General features: G+C 43.2%; 5 protein-coding genes across 6 annotated transcripts; 3 read left to right on the forward strand and 2 right to left on the reverse strand.

Annotated features, from left to right (window-relative positions):
- On the forward strand, nucleotides 1-2994 carry LOC125987523 (zinc finger and BTB domain-containing protein 12). The gene is made up of 5 exons (XM_049751948.1): nucleotides 1-326; nucleotides 626-834; nucleotides 903-1097; nucleotides 1375-1530; nucleotides 1617-2994. Exons 2-5 carry the CDS (start codon nucleotides 631-633, stop codon nucleotides 2667-2669), a joined length of 1608 nt encoding a protein of 535 aa, XP_049607905.1. The 5' UTR covers nucleotides 1-326; nucleotides 626-630; the 3' UTR covers nucleotides 2670-2994.
- Nucleotides 2995-3047: 53 nt separating this feature from the next.
- nelfe (negative elongation factor complex member E) lies at nucleotides 3048-5450 on the reverse strand. Its single transcript, XM_049751950.1, has 11 exons — nucleotides 5402-5450; nucleotides 5100-5185; nucleotides 4897-4966; nucleotides 4673-4818; nucleotides 4498-4572; nucleotides 4377-4414; nucleotides 3947-4299; nucleotides 3746-3887; nucleotides 3616-3670; nucleotides 3436-3538; nucleotides 3048-3348 (listed from the first exon to the last, which is right to left on the reverse strand). Exons 2-11 carry the CDS (start codon nucleotides 5172-5174, stop codon nucleotides 3272-3274), a joined length of 1134 nt encoding a protein of 377 aa, XP_049607907.1. The 5' UTR covers nucleotides 5175-5185; nucleotides 5402-5450; the 3' UTR covers nucleotides 3048-3271.
- A 16-nt stretch (nucleotides 5451-5466) lies between these two features.
- Nucleotides 5467-12751, forward strand: skic2 (SKI2 subunit of superkiller complex). Its single transcript, XM_049751954.1, has 29 exons — nucleotides 5467-5697; nucleotides 5975-6093; nucleotides 6171-6292; nucleotides 6398-6515; nucleotides 6581-6695; nucleotides 6771-6845; nucleotides 6927-6980; nucleotides 7052-7215; nucleotides 7279-7425; nucleotides 7495-7640; nucleotides 7731-7877; nucleotides 7942-8026; nucleotides 8114-8220; nucleotides 8291-8437; nucleotides 8507-8603; nucleotides 8684-8896; nucleotides 8977-9087; nucleotides 9178-9289; nucleotides 9353-9471; nucleotides 9540-9671; nucleotides 9735-9872; nucleotides 9962-10066; nucleotides 10124-10259; nucleotides 10409-10535; nucleotides 10610-10820; nucleotides 10893-11003; nucleotides 11079-11297; nucleotides 11614-11754; nucleotides 12056-12751. The coding sequence occupies exons 1-29, from the start codon at nucleotides 5685-5687 to the stop codon at nucleotides 12254-12256; spliced, it is 3732 nt and encodes a 1243-aa protein (XP_049607911.1). The 5' UTR covers nucleotides 5467-5684; the 3' UTR covers nucleotides 12257-12751.
- A 124-nt stretch (nucleotides 12752-12875) lies between these two features.
- prrt1 (proline-rich transmembrane protein 1) lies at nucleotides 12876-16165 on the forward strand. Its single transcript, XM_049751957.2, has 4 exons — nucleotides 12876-13217; nucleotides 14413-14744; nucleotides 14816-15007; nucleotides 15345-16165. The coding sequence occupies exons 1-4, from the start codon at nucleotides 13202-13204 to the stop codon at nucleotides 15519-15521; spliced, it is 717 nt and encodes a 238-aa protein (XP_049607914.1). The 5' UTR covers nucleotides 12876-13201; the 3' UTR covers nucleotides 15522-16165.
- A 780-nt stretch (nucleotides 16166-16945) lies between these two features.
- Nucleotides 16946-20027, reverse strand: tmem268 (transmembrane protein 268). 2 transcript variants are annotated; one of them, XM_049751956.2, is made up of 9 exons: nucleotides 19853-20027; nucleotides 19261-19351; nucleotides 19090-19184; nucleotides 18894-19001; nucleotides 18644-18796; nucleotides 18473-18583; nucleotides 18322-18411; nucleotides 18045-18251; nucleotides 16946-17854 (listed from the first exon to the last, which is right to left on the reverse strand). In XM_049751956.2, the coding sequence occupies exons 1-9, from the start codon at nucleotides 19868-19870 to the stop codon at nucleotides 17687-17689; spliced, it is 1041 nt and encodes a 346-aa protein (XP_049607913.1). In that variant the 5' UTR covers nucleotides 19871-20027; the 3' UTR covers nucleotides 16946-17686. The 2 variants fall into 2 exon arrangements, with proteins under 2 accessions (XP_049607913.1, XP_049607912.1); XM_049751955.2 differs by having other exon boundaries at nucleotides 19261-19354.
- Between the last annotated feature and the right edge of the window lie 799 nt (nucleotides 20028-20826).

A 20826-nucleotide genomic window follows, 5' to 3' on the forward strand; every position in this document is an offset into this window, starting at 1 on the left:
GTCACGTGGTAAGCCCCGCCTCCCCGGTCTCCGACGTTATTGATTTAAATCTCGCTGATCGGAAATCAGTATTCAATGCTCACGCTTAAGACGAACATAGCGAAAATGAACGATATAACCGACTCAAAGTCAGTGTGGTACCTGTAACAGTGTATTACTGCTCTTGTCTCGAGATGCTCTTCGGTCCGAGAGGTCGTAAAGTAAACAGACTGGCTGGAGTAGCAAGGAACGGAAAAGATTGTAACTAAAACAAATCAGCGCCTGTTTTGTGAAAACAGACAGATATAACTACATCTGTTTGGTACACTCGACGGAATAAAGAGAAGGTGAGTTTATGCAAAGTTAAATTCTGCAGTATGACAAGTGAGGATGTTTTGATTGTGCGTGAGTGGTTAGATGCACAGCAAGCTAACTTGTTTGCTAACGTTAGCTGCGTGCATTAGCTGTGAAGGAAAAATAGTTATCAATAACATCACATTGATTCATGGTTTTGGAGTCACTGAATTTTGGGAACCTTTCACTCCAGATCAATTATTTAAATGATGATTTTTTTTTTTTAATTTCATTAAACTTGCATAAGATGCCAAAATAAGCTTTCAAGTGATATCTAAATGCTCCATCTCAGACACGATGGAGATGCTGTGTTTCCGCTTGCCCGGCCATGGGGACATGACCCTCAAGCACATGAATTCTTTGAGGTCTCGCCAGCATTTTTGTGATGTCACCATATTGAGCAGCAACAACCAAACATTCCGGGGACACAAGGTAGTCCTGGCTGCATGCTCACCCTTCCTGAGAGACCAGTTCCTCCTCAACCCTTCCTCCAAGCTTCAGGTAAAGAATGCACAATGGCATCTGTTGTCCTGATCTAAACAATTCTCTGTTTCCTCACAAATGTCTAGGTGTCAATGCTGCACAGCTCTTCAGTTATGTGTGATCTGCTACAGTCCTGCTACACTGGTGTCCTCCAATTTAAACCAGAGGAGATAGTCAACTACTTGACTGCAGCAAGTTACCTGCAGATGGAATATATTGTAGAGCGATGCCGTGATGCTCTGAAGAAGTACATGCAGCAGAAAAACCCCAATCCACTGAAGGTTAGTCTTTCAAAAAAAAAACATTTGTATAACAACAACAAAACATTTTCCAAGATATTCAGGAAACAAATATGCAATCAAGCACTATATTGATTCTAAATGATGTCCAACAGAAGAAGAACGACCTAGCCAATCAATGAGACCCTATTGATTTTCAAATGGGTCGAAGGTGAAAGCCTACTCAAATCAATATGTCAGAGAGAGAAAAGAATCCTGAAATTTTTTCAGGGCAGCTGATCCTAGACCCAGAGTTCACATTATTTTCGGACTGTTCCAGATAACTACAGAGCAGAGCCCACCTCAGCCCGTGATTGTCAGTGGCAGCATTCATTCCATCGCAACCACCCTAAGCAGCCGCCCTGAAGTCCACGTGGTGGAAGAGAACAGCGCACAGGAGAACAGTCAGCGCAATGATAGCAAACCATGTGTGAAAGTATGCGTGTTCCCACTTGCCAGCCAGTAGTAGTGTCAATATTGATGCTTCAGATGTTATGTGAACATCTCTCCCTTTTGGCACAGGATAATCCTTCAGACCAAGGAGGAGACGCCCACCGAGATGTGTTCCAAGTGTACATCTCTGATGAAGAGCAGAACATTGTCAAGGAGGAAGAGTCCGGAGCTCCCACCGATGCGCATAAGGATGCCCGTTCCCCCACAGAAGACGGGGCGGTGGCAGAATATGACTTAACAGCTCAAGGTGCCGGCACTGATGCCTTCTCAAAGGATGGAGTGCGATCTTTCAGACACAAGATGTCAGAACCCGTCCGAGGCCGAGGGAGAGCGATGGGGAGGGGTTTCAAAAGGAGGCGGTGGGTGTCGTCTCAAGAGAAAAAAAGTCCTCGATCAGCCTCTCAAGATTTGTGGTACCTCGCAGGGACTGCTGGCGGCTTTGGGATGGACTTGAGCGAAGGGCTCAAGACGGGGAATTTTTTCTCAGTCGACCTCCCGCGGTTGGACTTAAGTGTAGACGACGCTCGGGGGGATAAGTCGTTGCCGCTGGCCGCCAGCAGTTTGACACATTTTGCAGTGGACGAGTCTGGAGATGCCGGCGAGGGGAGTTGCGGGTTGAATCCCGGCACGAGCGAGGGAGGGGACGAGTCCGTCGCCGTGGTGGGCTCCACATCCAGCGTAACCGGCCCCATCATCTGCGAGCACTGCGGTGTGACGTGCCCCACGACCCACGCCCTTGCCATGCACTATTGCTCCGCCCACCAGGTTTACTCCTGCCCCTTCTGCGACAAGCAATTCCACCATTCGTACAACCTGAACCGGCACATGGCCTTGCACCGAGGCAACGGCAAACCCCACCAGTGCCCCCTGTGCTCCAAGGGCTTCACCCAGAGGTCCACGCTCATCGACCACATGAACCTCCACAGCGGCGAGCGCCCTCATCGCTGCGCGTATTGCAACGCCCGCTTCGCTCACAAGCCCGCGTTACGGCGGCACCTGAAAGAGCAGCACGGCAAAACAACAGTGCAGAATTCCATCCACGAGCAAGAGGAGAGGGAGAGATCGCTCGGGAGGATACGAGAAGAAGCACAAGAATGTCCAGTTACTGAGCAAACATCTTGAAAACCAAAGAATTTAAGGCTAAACCATTTTTCATCACGTGAACATAGTTTAGCTGTGTGAGGCCTTTTAAATGTGTGTGTGTGTAATTTTAATCTTCAACTGATTTTATTATTTTGTACAATGTCTAAAAATTGACATGTTAAAAAATATTTTGATGCCTTAAAAAAAATCACTGGTTTTAATGTCTGTAAATATTGTATTCCATGTAAGCGTGATCCGGAGGAATCTTCGGGGCCTGTCTGTCACTTGTTGTACGCTGCCTATTGCAAGGCCGTAAGTGCTGTTGTTCAAAGAAATAAATGTTTGAGGTCTGCTTTCCTGTTAATTTACTGTGCATCTCACTATTATGTTGTAATATTTCAAAAGTCATTCATGCACTTGGATTTTGAGCCATATATTTATTCAGCACTGTACCTTTGCCATTGGTACTGACAATAAGCACAAGACAACGTTTTTGAGAAAAGCTAAACACTCAATTCTAGATGTTTTTGACGTAAAAAAAAAAAAGGTGAAAAATAAATCGTCATCCATTGGTAGCCGTCCGGTTGTAATGAGAAAAAAGCAAAGGTATAATACAAATGAATAATCGTCGCCATTTTGTTTCACTCCAGGAAATCTTCACTGTACACGACCTGGTTCCTCTTGTCCCTGTAAGAGCCTTTGGTGCTGTTATGCACAGCTGTAAATGAGGGAGGCAAATATGCAGATTAAAATAGATGCAAATGGGGGTAAAAAAAAAAAATAATCTGAACGAGTGAGTGTTTACCCAGAGAAGCCCACACGGACTTGCCGGTGGCAGCGTCCAACATGGGTTGCTTCCTGGCAATGCTGACTTTGATGTGAACATCTCCTACTGTGCTCCCGTTTAGCTGAATGTGAGTTAGATCATATTGCTTTACAAAATATTTTCTCAACAGTATTCTGGAGCATGTCATCATCTACCAACCTCAACGACTGCCTGGTCTGCAGACTCCATCTTTTCAAACGTAATGAATGCACAACTAGAAATCAAAACAGTAATGGTGACTAACACAGCCAAAGTACAAATAATGAAAGATGTAGATGACGTTGCCTACTTGCGTGGGTTATCCATGGAGAGGTCGATGATGTTGCCGTGTTGAGAGAAAGCCGAGCGCATGCTGTCCTCAGAGAGCCCCGAGCCGTAAACGTACACCGTATTCCCTTTTCTGACTCGACGTTCAGGATATGAATCCGACCCTGATCAAATCAAGTGATGAAGCAACTTGTCAAACAAAATCAACAGAATGTTTACTCACGTCTGAAAGTTCCATCACGCTCTTTATCCGCCTCACGGTCTCGATCCATCTCAGCGCTCCTCTCTCTGCTCCGGTCTCTCTCCCTGTCCTTTTCTCGATCCCGCTCCCTCGGCCTATCACGTTCTCGATCCCTGTCCCGCTCTCGATCCTTGTCCCGTTCTCGGTCCTTGTCCCGTTCTCGATCTCTCTCCTTTTCTCGATCTCGATCCCTCTCGCGGTCACGCTCCCTGTCCCTCTCACGCTCCCTGTCCCTCTCTCGATCTCGCTCTCTGTCCCGGTCTCTATCCATCTCTCGACTGGAGGACATTCCTCCATCATCTTCATCCCGGTATCTGTCACTTGAACTGACAAAGCTGTGGGCAAATGGAGAGAAATATTTTAAGCCAACAGTTCATTGTTTCACGTTTTCTTCACAAAGAAGGAGTACTACCTTTCATAAAGTGACTTCCTGTGGGATCTCCTTCCAGACTAAAATAAAACATGGGAAATTTGTTAACCTATATCATAAATATCAAAGATTATCATGTCATGCATAACATACTGCACATTACCTCAGGTAGCTCTTCATCTGTAGAAACGCTCCTTTGGAAAGGTAAGAAAGCTGGAACTGGGCCCTTTTCAGGATCCTGTGATGTTTTTGAAAAAAAATAAACATTGGAGATACTCTTAATAAAATAAAATAAAGTGAGGCAAGAAGTTTATGTCAATAGAGGGACAGTATTTTACCTTGAGTTTAATCTCCAGCGTACGAGAGCGTTTAAAGCCCGAGTTCTTGTTCTCCGATTTGATGGCGCTGATGGCCCCTGATTTGATCAACATCTTTGCTTGCTCAGTTGCTGTCGCCGTGTCAACAACAGGCTGGTCTGAAAGTGCTGTGAGCAAGTAATGACAAAATATAAATTACAAAGAAGTAAAGACTCATGTTGTGCCACTAATTAAAATGCACTTACTCCGTTTTAATCCACTCGGGTTTGTCTGGTTGGTTGTATTCTGCTTCTTAAGAGCAAGCAGTGCCTTTTTCTAAAATGCAATAAAAAAATAATAATTGGGGTATCTCAGAAATGAAAAACATAACAAGAGAGATGATTTTTAAAAATCCAGCTAGCAATTGATTATTTGTAGAAAACAATACAAGATGTGATTCCCTCTTTACCTTTTTCTTGAGCTTTGCATACTTCTTTTGCAAAGCTTCTTCTTCCTCCGTTAGCGAAGATGGAAACACAACCATGATGGAAGTTGCTATATTAAACAAAAGAAAAACAAATTATTATCGTAATTCAAATTGACAACAACTCAGACGACATGAGCTTGATAATGACTGCGAAAATAAAAATGATAAAAATACGTAACTAAACCTATTTCTAAAGCTAATAATTCTCCCAATATATTATCATTGCGCTGTTTTTGCATATGTTTAATACAATTAATCTGCAATAATCCGAATCGCCTGCTTACCAAATTTGCAGACCGCTGAACAAAAACAGTCGCGTAAATATGACGTCAGTCTTTCAGAGGGGGGGGGGCAAAATTCACTAAATCGGACCTATTTTGTATGCGGCAGTTCATATTATATTCTTTAGAACATATGTTCAGTTTTTATTAATATTTTACTCGTTTTGACAGTGAATTCGTACTTAGGTTTAGCATACTTACCTTTGTTTTCAAGCCACTTCCGTTTATTTCCCAAGCTACTTCCGAGGCAAATAAATGCTACAACTCAGCACCATTGATTGAGAATATGGACAGAATAAGTAAGTTTAAAATGATCACAAACATAACGACAGTTCGATCAAATAACCAAATTAGAGAATAATCGTGCCTTATTATGAGAGCCCTCACTTCTGTTACATTAGTACGATGAGCCAGTTTCTGTAATGATTTGATTTAGCAAGCACCAATGCTTTAGGCTTTAATACAACGAAATGATCAAGTAATTGTTGAGTGTATCAGTGTTTTTATTATAGGAAAAAGTGTTTCACCAATTGTTTTGCTTGAATGTTGCTTTTGTTTACTTGTGCCTCTTTCTAGATGTACCCCCTCCAGGTCCTATGGATCTTCCTCTGTCCTTGTTGGAGATGGGATGCTCTGGCAGGTTTGAACTCATCACACATCCCTCCCCGGGCTTGCCTTTTCCTCCACAGACCACGGTCAGTATTATTGATCTGTTGATCACTGGCAGATCATCATTTTTTGAGCAACTCGTGTCATATATTTCCCTCATCAGCTCCCCAATGGACTTCCCCCCACCAGTCTGAGCCTGGAGGCTGAAGTCAAGAAACAATTTTTACAAGATCCTGGCTGGCTTCCTTTACATGACACAGACTTTGCTTTCCAAAGGTTTCTAAAGTGCGTATTCCCAACAAAAAAAATATTTGTAGTGTATTAGCATAGGAGGAGGTTTAGAATCTTCTTAATTGTATTTTATGCAACATGTATGGTTGTCTCTTCCAGAGTGACAAACAGAAAGGTGAATGTCGACTCTCTGCTCAACTGCACTTCGTCTTCGTTAAATTCTGGACTCTCCGTCATCCGAGATCCAACTACAGGGATGCTGCTGGATTTCACAGAAGTATTTTCACTCCTATGCTACGATATTGTTGAAGTCCATGTGATCTTATTATTATGGATGTTTAGGTTTCATTGGAGAACACGGGTCTTTCGGCAAAGAACTCGTTGTCATTACAACGCAAACCTGGACCTCCTTCCGAGAGCCTAAGAGGAAGCAACACAAATTACCCCTTCCTGCCTGGTGAAATAAATACATCAAGTTAAAAATCCTCAGTATCTGCAAATTGATTTATTTACAAAAAAGATTCTCTCATAGGTGGGATGGAGGAACTTACTCTGGACCAAATCAAGACTAAGTCAGAACTGGAACAGGACATAGATTTTGAGAATGGTGAGCTTTGTCAAAATAATTCAAACTATTCTGTAATTCCAAGATGTGCCTTATTTGAGTTTCTTTATTTATCACCGACAGATTTGCTCCAAGTTCCTCCTGGTTTTAAAGCTGGAATGGACTTCACTGATAGAGGTTTGTCGACATGTTGCTTAAGCTACATTCTGATTAATTATGTTTTTTTCCCCCCAATGTGCATCATGAAGGAACTAAAGTAGCAAAACCCGAAGTCAACCTCATGTCACTGCTGTCAACCTCTGATGATGTCATCGACTTGGAGGCTGAGGCAGAAGCAAAGGAGGAAAGCCAAGGTCATGAAGAGGCCGTCAAACTTCCGAGGACAAACAGCCTTGAAGACCTAGGCATCCAAGTACTGGATTTACTCCGTTTTTACCGTCTCACACATTTCACATTGCTATCTCTCTGCCATCAGGATGCTTCGTCCTCCTCCTCTCAGTCCGGCAAGGGAAAGTCAAACCAGAGTGAGAAACCAGAAGAAACAAAAAAATGGGCCATTCCCGTCGACATAAGTTCACCCTGTGCAGATTTCCACAAACGCATTCCTCATCCGGCTTTTAAGGTAGAGTTGTTCCTGGTGCTCCTGTTTTTATTTTGATGTAATCTTCACTCCCCTCCTCTGCTTCCGTAGTGGCCGTTTGAGCTAGATGTTTTCCAGAAACAAGCCATATTACGACTGGAGGCTCACGACTCTGTGTTTGTGGCGGCGCACACGTCGGCTGGCAAAACGGTGGTGGCTGAATACGCCATTGCTCTCTCACAGAAACACATGACCAGGTGTGTATTTGCAGAGAAGAAAAAAAAGCTGCTTTGTTTACTTAAAAGGAAACATTTTGATTGAATTATTTGAATTGTGTCTCACCATAGGACCATCTACACTTCCCCCATCAAAGCTTTGTCCAATCAGAAGTTCAGAGACTTTAAGACCACCTTTGGGGATGTGGGTCTCCTCACAGGTGATGTCCAGCTCAGTCCAGAGTCTTCGTGTCTCATCATGACCACGGAGATCCTCAGGTATTCTTACTTTTTTTTTTTTTTTTTTAAACTAGAAAACTGAGATTTTTCTGTTTTCTTTCAGGTCAATGCTTTACAACGGTTCAGAGGTCATCAGAGATTTGGAGTGGGTCATATTTGATGAGGTCCATTATATTAATGATGCAGAGGTCAGAGATTTACATAACCATCCAATAACCCATTTAAAAAAATATTCTGATTTAATAGCAAGTTTATTTTTTCTTCAACTTGAAAAGAGAGGAGTTGTTTGGGAAGAAGTTCTCATCATGTTACCTGACCACGTAAGCATTATTCTCCTGAGTGCCACAGTGCCAAACGCTCTGGAGTTCAGCGAATGGATCGGGTAGGTTCTCGACGTTCACACTCAACTAACGACTGAAGCTGTACAAATTATGGACTGTGGAACTTTCTAGACGCATTAAGAAGAAGCACATTTACGTGATCAGCACATTGAAGCGGCCCGTGCCTTTGGAGCATTATTTGTACACTGGAAACAACACAAAGACCCAGAAAGAGATGTTCTTACTATTGGATGCTACCGGAAACTTCCTTACAAAAGGGTACCGCCATCTTTTTGTCTTCTTATCAGTGGATCTCGTACAGACGTGACCTTTACTGTCCATTTTCAGTTATTACGCAGCTGTGGATGCCAAGAAAGAGCGCACCAGCAAATACGCCCAATCTTTTGGCACCAAAACTCCATCGCAGAACACCACAGCTAGTCAAGTAATTATTTTAAATCTCACAGTTAGAAAGCTGATGATCTGTCGATTCATTCTCCTTTCTCACCCTTGTCTTCATTTTAGGACCGAGCGGTGTGGCTCACCCTCTTGCACTTCCTGACCCAACGGCAGCAGACCCCCGTGGTGGCGTTCACCTTCTCACGCACGCGCTGTGATGACAACGCCCGTTCGCTGGACTCCATGGACATGACCACGTCCATCGAGAAGGCTGAGATTCACTCGTTCTTCCAAAAGAGCCTGAGTCGACTCAGAGGGGGGGACAGACAGCTGCCTCAGGTAGCGAGGATGTTATTTTCCACAACTTGTCCGTTCATTTATTTTCTAAAGAGCCCATAAAATAATATAATTTTGTTCAGATTGTACTCATGAGGGATCTGCTGAAAAGAGGAGTAGCAGTCCATCATAGTGGAATCCTGCCCATATTGAAGGAGGTTATCGAAATGCTCTTCTCAAGAGGCCTCGTAAAAGTCAGTGACATGTATTTGTAATTAATTGCTGTGTTTTTTTATATTATAAACCAAAATAGGCACTTTTAAAAATTCATGTCATGATTTTAGGTGCTGTTTGCAACCGAGACGTTTGCGATGGGAGTAAACATGCCCGCCAGGACTGTGGTTTTCGACAGCATCCGAAAACATGATGGAAGCGGCTTTAGGAATCTTCTACCCGGTATGCCACCCGACCCAAAACCAGTCGTCTCGGCGTAATGTTGACATTTGGATGTCTTTTTAGGTGAATATATTCAAATGGCGGGCAGAGCAGGCAGGAGAGGTCTTGACGCCACGGGCACGGTCATCATCCTGTGTAAAGCTGGCGTTCACGAAATGTCAGAGCTTCATGTCATGATGCTGGTGAGGACCTTTGTGTGGCATATGACAGCATCATTTTTTTATTTTGATGTCACATCTCCATCATCCAGGGCAAGCCCACCACGCTTCACTCGCAATTCCGACTGACTTACACCATGATTCTCAACCTGCTGCGAGTCGAGGCTCTCCATGTGACCGACATGATGAGGAGAAGCTTTTCGGAAAACCACAGAGACACTCAGGTAGATCCTCTCGGCGTGAGCTGTGGTCAACAACAGCAGTTTGTCATTCAGTACCTCCTCTAGGCACATGAAAAGAGGATCAGCCACCTTAAGGAGATATTGTCCACTCTGCCCGTCGCCGCCAGCGAGGGCCAGCTATCTGATTTGCTGCCGTACTACCACACAGTGACAGAGCTACGGACCACGAGAGAAATCCTCCAGGTGGCGCAGACGCGCAATTCAACCACATCTCACACCCTTTTAGCTCTCCTGATATAAGCGCCAGTCTGACTTGCTGTCTTTGGCTCCAGCGTGCAATTCTGGAGTCGGTCAATGGGCTGAAAGCTTTGTCCGTGGGCCGGGTTGTGGTGGTGAACAACAAGCAGCATGTCAACTCCCTGGGAGTTATCCTGCAGGTTGGTTTTATAATTGTTCCATCATGAAGGCACACGTTGACTGCTTTTCCGCCTCAGGTGTCCAGCGATGCGGTGAATCGCACCTTCACAACGCTCATCTTATGCGACAAAGCCAACGAGGAAGCGGAAGGAAACGGCGGCGACAGTCGAGCTCCTCCTCATCTCTACAATACGGCGCTTTTTATCCCTGAAGGTTGGTCTGTTGGATTAGATTTGTCTGGGAAATTATTAGAGACCAGCAGATGGCGCTGTAATTCTTCATTTTCAGTGATGCATTCTTGATGGCTTATGGGAATTTTTCCCCTCTATGAACAATTTGAGTAAACACGCAAGTATCTCCAGGTCCATGCAGCCACACGGTGCAGAAGCTAAAGCCAGAGGACATCACCGGCATCACATTGAAGACCCTCAAAGTGATTCCCGACAGGATCATCGACAACTATCATAAGAGACAACAGCCCCGATTTAGGTTTGATGCACAACTTTTAGAGGAATCGGAATGTTTGCCTCAGTGCGTGAAAGCCGTCCCCTCTGGCCCACCAGGACCGAACCACCCGGTCAAGCCATCTCCACGGCGACGCAAGAGCTCCTGCGATTGGCCGAGGCTAACGCAGGCGGCATCGTCACCCTGGACCCAGTCAACGACCTCCAGCTGAAGAACGTCGACGTGGTCGAGGCCTCCATGCGTCTCCGCGTGCTGCAGGACAGCCTGCGAGAATTCAGCTGCATTCACTCGCCGACTTTTGCGGAGCAGGTGTGGGTTTAAACTTAAAAGTGAAGTTTTGGTGTACTCAACTGAACAAAATATTCTTTGTGCGTGTTTCAGTTTGCTAAAGTTCAGGAGAGGATGAGCGTACAAGAGGAGCTGGATAAACTGCTTTTCCTGGTCTCAGATCAGTCATTATCTTTGCTGCCAGAGTACCATCAGAGGATCAAGGTTGACTTCAAATGTCATTCTCAAAATATTTACTCGATGATGATCTCACTGTATTTTCCCGCGGGTGCGTCTCAGGTGCTCCAGTCGCTTCAATACGTGGACAGCGGCGGCGCCGTTCAGCTCAAAGGCCGGGTGGCTTGTCAGATCAGCAGCCACGAGCTTCTGCTCACCGAGCTGCTGTTTGAGAACGCTCTGAGTCCGCTGGCGCCCGAAGAGAGCGCCGCCCTGCTGTCCTGTTTGGTCTTCACGCAGAACACGCAAGTGGAGCCGCACATCACCAATACTTTACAGGAGGTGAGGCGGAAGCGATGATGTCATGTGAACTGCCTCCGCTTTGTATGACTCACTTCTTCTTATATTCGATTTCATAACATCGTGCTTCACTTGTGTTCCCTTAATTCACTCATGTTTTGTAAAAGTCCACCTTGGGTACACGAAAATGCTTTATAGGGTCTTAAATTAATCATGTCTAGTCGTCATGCTCAGGTAAGCAGCAAAATTGATTCTTCAGTAGTATTTCTCAGTCGCAAAAAGTGAGTCATACACACTTGTATAATTTATTGATCCATTGGATCCTGTTAGTTGACTCCAATTTATTTTTCCTACTCAGGGTATTGATCGCGTGTTGTCAGTTGCACAGCGCATAGGAGAGTTACAAAGGGATTGCGGCTTACCACAAACAGCGGAAGAATTTGTGGGCCAGTTCAAGTTTGGCCTGACTGAGGTGGTCTACTGCTGGGCCAGAGGCATGGTGAGTGCTGTACTACAGTATATTGGATATTTTTACGATTAAAAATGAGGTCAACCAAATAATAAATCATTATTATGACATGTGAGTATTATATAAGTCCGATTTAATGCTTACTAATAGGGCACATACAAATGCGGACTCCATGATGACCGGTGGCTACTCTGAGTAACCAGTTTAGTCTATATTTAGAAGTAGTTCCAACCCTAATGGTGACTAATCAAAAAAAATGTTTTGTCTCACTTCCATTTCTCATTACATCACGCGCATTCCTCATCATCCATCAATTTATTATCAACCACAGCCGTTCGCTGAGATCGCCCAGCTGACGGACGTCCAGGAGGGCACGGTGGTGCGCTGCATACAACGTCTGGATGAGGTGCTGAAGGAGGTGCGCCAGGCCGCTCGCATCGTTGGAGACTCGGTGCTGGGAAGCAAGATGGAGAAGGCCTCGCTCGCCATCCGGAGAGACATTGTTTTTACCGCCTCCCTCTACACCCACTGAGAGATGGAGGATGGACACGTGCTCGGTTCATTTTATTTTAACACGCATACGATGCATTGAAACAAGTCATACAGTCGCTGTGAAATTCAAAAACTTTGTTCTGCGTGACTATTATGACCAAGTCACACTCATCAGGATCTGCAACAAATAATGATGCACAATAAATCATATTTACCGGCCCCTACATGCTCACAGATTAGCAATCAAGGATTTACCTGCATATTTTGGGGGGGTGGTACGGTGGAGCACTGGTTAGCACAACCGCCTCACAATCTGTAGGATTCAATTCTGGCTTCGGTCTTCCTATTTGGAGTTTGCATGTTTTCATTGTGCCTCCCTATCTCAACTGACCTTATTGGGCCTTATCAGTCACACCCATTTTTTTTTTTTTTTTGCAATTTTGCAGGAAATCACCATTATGCTGCAAAATTACATTTGCCTTTGTAAATTCTCGCTTTGTAAATGATTGTACTGTAATAAAAATGAAATTCTTAAGTGGGTGTATTCTAGTTGTTTGTTAAAAAAAAAAGAACATGCGCTGTAAAATAATTTAAGAGAAGATTGGGGAGGGGGAGAACAGCTAATCCAAATCCAGCCTCTTTATTGAGTTCTAATGGGATGTTCCAGCTCAATGCCTGCGCCGACTGTCGCTTTAAGACAACCATCTCTGGGAGGCTGATTGATTTCATATTCATGTTGGAGAAGAATCTTGTTTCACACACACGCGCAAGAGCAGAGATAGGCGCAGTGTTCCAGGAGAGGTGGAGCTCAGGTTATCAGTGCTCTTGAAGATGAAAGCATCTTGAGAATGACCCACACGCCTTTGGAGTAGAAGTCAGCACCGTTGCGCATTTTTTTTTTTTTTTTTGGAAGGGATTTTACCCACCTTTATTTGGATTGGTGACACCAACATCCTTTTAGAGGAGGAGGAGGATAGAGAGAGGCATGTCGGAAAAACACGGTAAAAGCAATTTATTGTATTGCGCGTTTTATTTTTTTTGCGCAGCGCGTCTTTGTGTATAGAAAGTATTATGGCAATTCGATGTGCGCATTTTTAGCCTACACGCGCTGCGTGGGTGCTGCCAGCGGAGAAACATGCGGCCTTATTTTAGATTATTTTCTCCCTTCCATTATCGCACTTTTGTTATAAACGTAATTTCAAGTGTTTTCTTAAATTGGATTTGGTAGTTTCATTACATTATTAGCCTTCAATAAATGTTCTTGTGGCATTACGTGGGTGTGCAAGCTGCCATAATGATGCTGTGATGATGCTGTGAATTGAAGATTAAATAAAGACACACGTCACGGTTGGAAATTTAATGCGTCGGAATGCACCGCCACAATCGTGCCCCATCTTTTGATAGTTTAGCCATATCAGGTCAAAAATATGTATTTCTTTTTCATTTCCAATTCTCTTGTTCCCATCCGTTGATGACGTTGTGGAATGCCACACGTTTCTTCTGATGGTGACAAGTAATTTGGGATTTTATCAATTAAAAAAAATAGCAATAATCATTAGGTGGTGGAGCTTTGGAGAAGACAAGGCATTGGGTGTTACCTCCTAAAGGTTTTAAGATGTTAAATAAGACTATTGGTCATTCTCTTGAACAGGTTATCCATGCATTGCTGTGAATTTGTGCAATGACAATAAATTTGATTAGATTTGGTGTGTTATGTGCAAAAAGTCCCCGTCCTTGTTTTCGGCCTCTTTGCATCTGTTTCCAGTCCCATTCTTGCCTCTGTATTTGCATGAGAGACAGTTGGAGGAAGATGACTCTTACGTAAAGTCGGTCCCTGACCACAAGTCGTCATCCTCCATCATGCAGCTGTTGTGCTCTCCCACGTCACCCCCTCATCCATGCTCAACATGTCCTTCCAAATAGCCACTTGCAAAACATCTCAGTCACATGAGGAGTCCCACATTCAGAGAGGTGTGTTAGTTTGACATGAAAGAGCACAAATTGAATTTCTCTCATTTTCTATATTTAACTCGACCAACGTTAGCGCTAAGGATTGTGGGTAAGCGACCCGGATTCACAGCCAACGCTTCTTAACATGGCGCTTATCAGATCAAATTGATTTTTAATGACATCGCTCCGTTCTCATGACACACCTTTGATAACTCTTCCTTCTTTTATCCATCCATCCAATCGCAGGCCTTGACGACTCCAACCGTCAGACAATGCAGCCCCCTCCGTACATCCCGGGTCCTCAGGACCCGAATGTCCCACAGCACCCCAACATGCCACCCGGCGCCCAACCCGGTTATCCCCCGCCACCTCCGCCCCCGGGTTCAGAGGGATACCTCCAAGAGACTCAGTTCCATTGTAACACGACGGGACCCCCGGGGGCCCTACAAGGCTACACAGTCCAGACTCAGGGCCCTGGAGGAACCATGCCTCATCCTCCAGTGGGATACCTCCATCCTGGGTACCCTCTGCAGCTGCAGCCGTGCACCGCTTACGTTCCTGTCTACCCCATGGCCTCGGTGAGTTCTTAAATTCAAATAAAATGTGATGCAGAAGAAACAATTTTGAAAAGAATGATTTTATATTACAGGGGCAGCCTTACATGCCCGCAACGGGAGGTCACCCGGCAATGCAGCCGGGTCAGATTCACCCCATGCAAATGCCTCCGAACATCACCTTAATGGATCGCCGGCCGCCGCACGATTACTTGCCCATCGCGGTGCTCACCACCGTGTGCTGCTTCTGGCCCACTGGGATCATTGCCATCATTAAAGCTGTACAGGTTAGACCCCTCATTTATACATTTCTATTTATCTATCTCTGCTTGCGCAATCAACAGACTGTGCAGGCCCACATGCACCCAACATTACATAACAGCACCATTTAGGGAGCAACTGGAGGGGATGGTTTGTTTTTGTTTTTTTCCCACAATGACCCCGCTCACTCAGCTCAACTCGCTTTGAGTTGAGTCGAGCTGACAAGGCCTGGGCCTGACTTTAGTGTGTAGATGCAGCGCCACGTGGCCTCTTTCTTTCCGCACGCTCGGTGACATTGATCCGTTTGTGTTGCACCCACTCGTGCATCTTGTTACATAATATTCGATCTCCATCTTTGTTTAGGTGCGTACGGCCATCGCTAGAGGTGACATGGTGACGGCGGAGATCGCATCCCGCGAGGCTCGCAATTTCTCCTTCATCAGCCTGGCGGTCGGCATCGCCTCCATCGTGCTGTGCACCATCCTCACCGTGGTGGTCATAATTGCCTCGCAGCATCACGATGACGACTGGGAGCCGTAACGAGGCCGGGGGGGAGGGGCGGGGTGTTAAACATCAGCTTAGATAATTACATGGAAACAGAAGCACTGATAATATGCGCTGCTATGGCTCGCGGCTACACTCGGCTGGCTCACACAATCACAAAACATGCTGCCATCAAACATACAAACACATTGACAGCCAAAACAACCAATTACGCTGGATATCCAAATGCCAAATACAAAAATATACTCAATCAATATGTATTGTGGTGGGGGGGGTAACTGTGCCATGTTGAAACGGTGTGCTGCTATTGTATTTATTGATGGTGCACTTGTGTAAGAGACTTAAATTTAAGTGTCAAGAGGAGCCGATCAATACACATTTAATGCATCAAATGTAGGCTAGTTGACAAAATGGCAACAAAGCCAAACAGGACTATTTATTTGGAAGATGTTTTGTATTTGCTGCTGTCAAAACATACATATAATATGCGCCAGTTTGTGTATTTCTTAAAAAAAAAATTATATATAGAGAGAGAGATTTATCTATGTGCCAGACTTTTACTTTGTGTTCAAATTGGCTTGAATTGAATACCTCACAGTATTATTAGTATTATAATGATGCCGCTTCTTACAGCCGTAGTAGTGCATGACAATAAATGCATTTGTTGTGAAGCAGTAGAACAGTTCCAAAAGTGTTTTTCCTAAATGATTTATTTGGTGAAGACAAGAAGAAAAAATGGATAGTTTGATATATTGTTTTTAGAAACGTATCGGCCTATATTGTGTTGCGCCTAGACACTACGTGGTAGCGATGATTAGGAGACAATATAAGCTTGCATGCCATTCTCAATTTGTTTGGATTTATTTTAAATATGGAGGATTAATGTGCACATATTTACACAATCTTCTGCCGTTATTCTGTGCGGTGAGGTGAGATTTCCTTCAATATGGTTGTTATTATAGCAATCAACAGCGAAGGATGATTCAAATGAATGTTTATGATAGAAGAGTGAGACAAAAATAATTATATTAATGCCTAAACTGCTTTGTAGCACTTTGTGAAAATTCTATTTTATCCATCTTCCCTGGACCTAAACTATTTTTTTTTTTTGGCAGTCTATATTTTGCTATTATACACAGACATTAATGTCAAGCCATGAAATTTTTATTTTGTAATTTACACTGCAGTAATAGAAAAATAAAAGCATGAATTGCACAGCCGCGTTGCTGTTAAGTGCGTAATGCACAGATAGGAGTTTGTTTGTACCAAACATTCCCTTCTTGCATATCTAGTTTAGATAATAGTGCCAAAATGTCGCTACTTGAGCACTTGGCAAAAAAATAGTCCCCCACCTTCAATTTATTGTGGGCTTTATTTGATTTCATTTGACCTTGTCATAAAGCAGCCACTTTTTTTTCTTTCAAGGAGGCAGCTGACAAGTAAATACAAAATGTACCCGGTTTTGTTAAATAGTGATAATTTATTTATGGATGTGTTACATAGAAATTGAGTTGTTTTTGAGATATGAATAAATGATACAAATTAACTTGGGCAACTTGAGGAAGACAGCATCTTTTTCTTTCTTGGGTGTGTGACGTTTTTTTTTTTTTTTCACCTCTGTGTGTGTCTCCAACCTCTCGCTAAAAAAGCTATTTTTAGCTGACCCGTTTTCCTCTGCCTGTCTTTTTCTCCTCTTGCTCTCAAACACTAATACAGACTGTCTCCCTATCTTGTGCATAATCACTTCATTTTTTTGGGATTAAAATTCACATTTCTATCTTGATGTCTACATTACGTTTACAGATAAGGTTAGTCTGAGTCACTTCGAATGCAAGATATATTGAAAGAGATGGAGGCTGAGCCAGCTTTGTGTGCACGGCATCACAGATGGCCATTTAGCCTCCTGAGGAGCGCCAGTGTCTGTGAAATTGTTAAAAGTGGCCTCATGTGCATGCCCCGCTCTGTTCTCCTTCATTATGAGCCAACTAGGTGAGCACACCACATGGTTGCCATATAACAAGGCTCATCATTTAGATAAAATTTCATTTCTGGGTTGTAGCCCAGTGTGCAAAAGAAGATGAATGAAAATAATGAAAAATACGATTTCATTATTCAACATGATTTCAGTATTTTGACTTCCCCTTTCGAAATGTGGCCTAGGAACAGGGGTGTGTAGACTTTTTATAGCCACTATTGCTGTGCTAGTCAAGAATTCTCATTTTAATGAACTGGCAGAGGCAGAACGGTGCAGTGGGGCAATGGTTCCTCGGTAGTTGGAGGTGACGATTAGATGGGACGGACAGCTTATCAGACACCAGCAGCTTCACATAGGCAGCGCTGTAGGTCATTAACAGCTGGTGGGCTCGAGCCTACAGAAAAAAAGCAATTCGTGATATTTGCCTTTTTTTTTTCCAGTTAGACCAACAATACTTTTATTTTGTGGAAAAGTTGAGGTTGACTGAGGAGTTTCAAGTAGATGGAAATAGTGCTTTGTCGCCATCTTGTGGGATCTTGGTGTCAAGGAGTTTATTTGGCAAAAATAGTTCTTGCTTCTCTTACCTGAGCAGGTAAGGAAGCATCAGGAACGAGACTGTAATTGGTTGTGACTTTCCAAGAAGAAGAGGGAGTGCAGTCTTCTGCGTCATTTTTCAGCAGAGGCCTCTGCTCTTCTGAACTTTGTTCCACCCCTGTGTGACTTTCTTCACAATCCCCGCCGGGAACTTCAGCCACCAGGACGAGATGGGACATTTTCTTCTTTAGCTTGCTCTAGCAAAAAATAGCCATTCAATGATGTTGACCGACCATGTTTAAACGCCGCATGACACAAATAACTCACCCAGGTGTCAATGCCCGCTAAAGTGTGCTCCTCCAGCGTTTCAGTCAGCGTTTGCAAACAACCAGCCATGTCCCAATACACAAAGTAAAGCTAGGAGGAAATAAATATAGGTAATCATTTCAACTCTATTGGTTGATTTTAGATGAGCAACCTGCATGCTTCCTTTGCAGTTGTACACCCAGTCGGCAACAGCCACCAGCAGCTTGTGCTTGACCATGGTCTCGTTCACCGGAATCAGCCGCACATCCAAGTTTATGTTGATCTGACATGAATGGAAATGTATTGTTTGGTTTGACACAGAATTGAGATGTGTTTATTTTACCTCTTTTTTATTCCGGTTGAGAACAAAGATGATGACAGTGGTGAGGAAAATGGAGATCAGACTGACACACAGACCTAAGATCCAGTAGTCGCTGAGGGTCATATAAAGGCGCAGGGTAGAGAAGACGGCACACCACAAAACTACATAAAGAAACTGCAAGGAGCAAATTTGCACAGGAAATCAATTTGTGTAAGTCAATGACTTTTTTTAAATGGTTGATTTTTCTCTGTGTTGTAATGACCATCCTTACCGGCGCCATTATAAAATGGAAAAGGGATGAGTTGAAAATCATGAATCTTCTGACTGAAGGAACATCCAGGGCTGTTTTCAGGGGAACTTCAATGTCTGCATTTGGAATCTAACACGATAAGACAAAACAATATGTATATATTCCATTTGGTCACGGAATAAGATGTATTTTTGTGAATGTGTGTGTAGCGGGAGACCTGGAAGCCTTTCCTCTCCAAAGTAGGGCTGCACAGTGAAAAATCAAAACTGGGGTTTATTAGAGAATAGCTTGGAATTGCCAGAACACACTGACCTAAGAGCAGGGAAGAAAATGGATAAGCAAAATGACTACAGGCAAAATATAAAGTATTAATCATATGCAGTATTACCATTTGCCCATTTCGGTTTGTTATTTGTTTGTGATTGAGCTTCATCCACATCGCTCTCCTCCATCATAACATCATCATTTTTGTCCTCCATCTGCTTAGAGGAGAACAAATTGACTATATAAATTGTGTATATTAAATTTAGCGTATATAAATATTTATAGGCTGTCCGAGACTGCAGCCACGCATCATTTTGTAATCTCACCGTAGCCAATAGAGTCACATGCAGACAAAACAACACATGACTACTAAAAGCAAGCATGAAGTTGCATTTTATTTATCATGAATTCAAAGGAGGAAGTCAAGATGCAATATTTCATGAAATTCATGTCAGACAACTAGAACAGCTACTTGCAAAAGAAAAAGTTAACAATAGCAGAAGCAAACAAAACAAAACAATTCTATCATTTTGTTGGGAATTAAAAATAATTGATATTTACACCACTAGCAAAGCAAGTTACACAGGGATCTTCTAAGTCTTATAGAAGATGACATGTTGAAGATCATTTTTCAAACTGTCAAATGCATCCTGAGATGCAAAACTAGATCACAATTAGAGGTTTAGTGAAATCAAACATAATAAAACACTCCTTACCTGCTCAAAATACTTCATGAGGACAAAATAAGGATGATCTTAGCTGCTTGATGGAGCAACATTGCCATGTTTTAAGAGCAGGTCAGTCTGAGTGAGGCGTGCACTATTTGTGACTTTCACACTTGGGTAGAGCGTTCAGCTTCTCTCGTTCCTCTCTCTCTCTTTCTCTCTTAGCGTGTGACTCAGCTCAGCTCGGCCTCATGACTACTGGAATGCTGTTCACGTTTCACCATAACATGTTGGATGGGAGAATTTGTCGTACATGTTTTTCACAATTACATATTGTGGTCCATTTGTATTTAACCCTGTTTGTATCATGAGTCAATCAGATACAGAAGACGAGTTTATTGTTTGAGACTACAAGGATGACAAGATGAGAATAAGTAGCAAAAAGTTGCATTTAAACTGCTTTAAAAAATTGGGAGGGCAACATTTTGTTTTATAAATGGTCTATATTTCTTTATCAAAGAGCAAACGGCACTTCTGTTTGGTTTAGCTTTTGTTCAGCCTGTTATCTGCCCCTTTGCCTTTATTTTTACTGTTACATTGTGGAAACTTTCCTCAGGCACATTGAGATCTAGACAGCTTGCCTTTCTATATCACCCTAAGAATCAGATCTTTACTTTAATTTTAAATCTTCTCACAAAAATTTGAAATCATTGACTCTTTGGGAATTACAGTTTTTAATGCCCTTCTATTTCCAGAGCCTTAAATGTATTTGGACAAAACTCCAGTTGACATCATTGTTATCATTATTGCATTATTATTAGCTGTGGATTTATTGTACTATATTATGTCTCTAGCAAGAGGTCCTTATTTGTTTTAGGTCAATTACTGCCACCGTGTGGTCAAAGTATTTAGCAACCATTGTCCAAAAAACCCACTGAAAAAAAACCCCACAAAAATTACTTAATTGTTTACCTCCATTCATCTTCTGGAGATTAGACCTGGTTATTATTATTATTAATAATATT

Source organism: Syngnathus scovelli, chromosome 19 (genome assembly GCF_024217435.2).
Source record: "Syngnathus scovelli strain Florida chromosome 19, RoL_Ssco_1.2, whole genome shotgun sequence".
Classification (NCBI taxonomy): Eukaryota; Metazoa; Chordata; class Actinopteri; order Syngnathiformes; family Syngnathidae; genus Syngnathus; species Syngnathus scovelli.

Bases quoted from the DNA above. Each gene is read 5' to 3' on its own strand.
- skic2 (XM_049751954.1), top strand. The intron at 6,696-6,770 runs GTGAAATAAATA...ATTCTCTCATAG, and splicing joins AAATTACCCCTTCCTGCCTG to GTGGGATGGAGGAACTTACT. The intron at 7,641-7,730 runs GTGTGTATTTGC...GTCTCACCATAG, and splicing joins TCACAGAAACACATGACCAG to GACCATCTACACTTCCCCCA.
- tmem268 (XM_049751955.2), bottom strand. The intron at 18,797-18,893 runs GTAAGGATGGTC...TGCTCCTTGCAG, and splicing joins TCCATTTTATAATGGCGCCG to TTTCTTTATGTAGTTTTGTG. The intron at 17,855-18,044 runs GTAAGAGAAGCA...TTTTTTCTGTAG, and splicing joins ATGCTTCCTTACCTGCTCAG to GCTCGAGCCCACCAGCTGTT.
- prrt1 (XM_049751957.2), top strand. The intron at 14,745-14,815 runs GTGAGTTCTTAA...TTTATATTACAG, and splicing joins CTGTCTACCCCATGGCCTCG to GGGCAGCCTTACATGCCCGC. The intron at 15,008-15,344 runs GTTAGACCCCTC...ATCTTTGTTTAG, and splicing joins CCATCATTAAAGCTGTACAG to GTGCGTACGGCCATCGCTAG.
- LOC125987523 (XM_049751948.1), top strand. From the start codon at position 631: ATGGAGATGCTGTGTTTCCGCTTGCCCGGCCATGGGGACATGACCCTC. The intron at 1,098-1,374 runs GTTAGTCTTTCA...GGACTGTTCCAG, and splicing joins AAAACCCCAATCCACTGAAG to ATAACTACAGAGCAGAGCCC. The intron at 1,531-1,616 runs GTATGCGTGTTC...CTTTTGGCACAG, and splicing joins ATAGCAAACCATGTGTGAAA to GATAATCCTTCAGACCAAGG.
- nelfe (XM_049751950.1), bottom strand. From the start codon at position 5,174: ATGGTTGTGTTTCCATCTTCGCTAACGGAGGAAGAAGAAGCTTTGCAA. The intron at 4,300-4,376 runs GTAGTACTCCTT...ATTTGCCCACAG, and splicing joins AGGAAGTCACTTTATGAAAG to CTTTGTCAGTTCAAGTGACA. The intron at 3,539-3,615 runs GTTGGTAGATGA...ACTCACATTCAG, and splicing joins CAGACCAGGCAGTCGTTGAG to CTAAACGGGAGCACAGTAGG.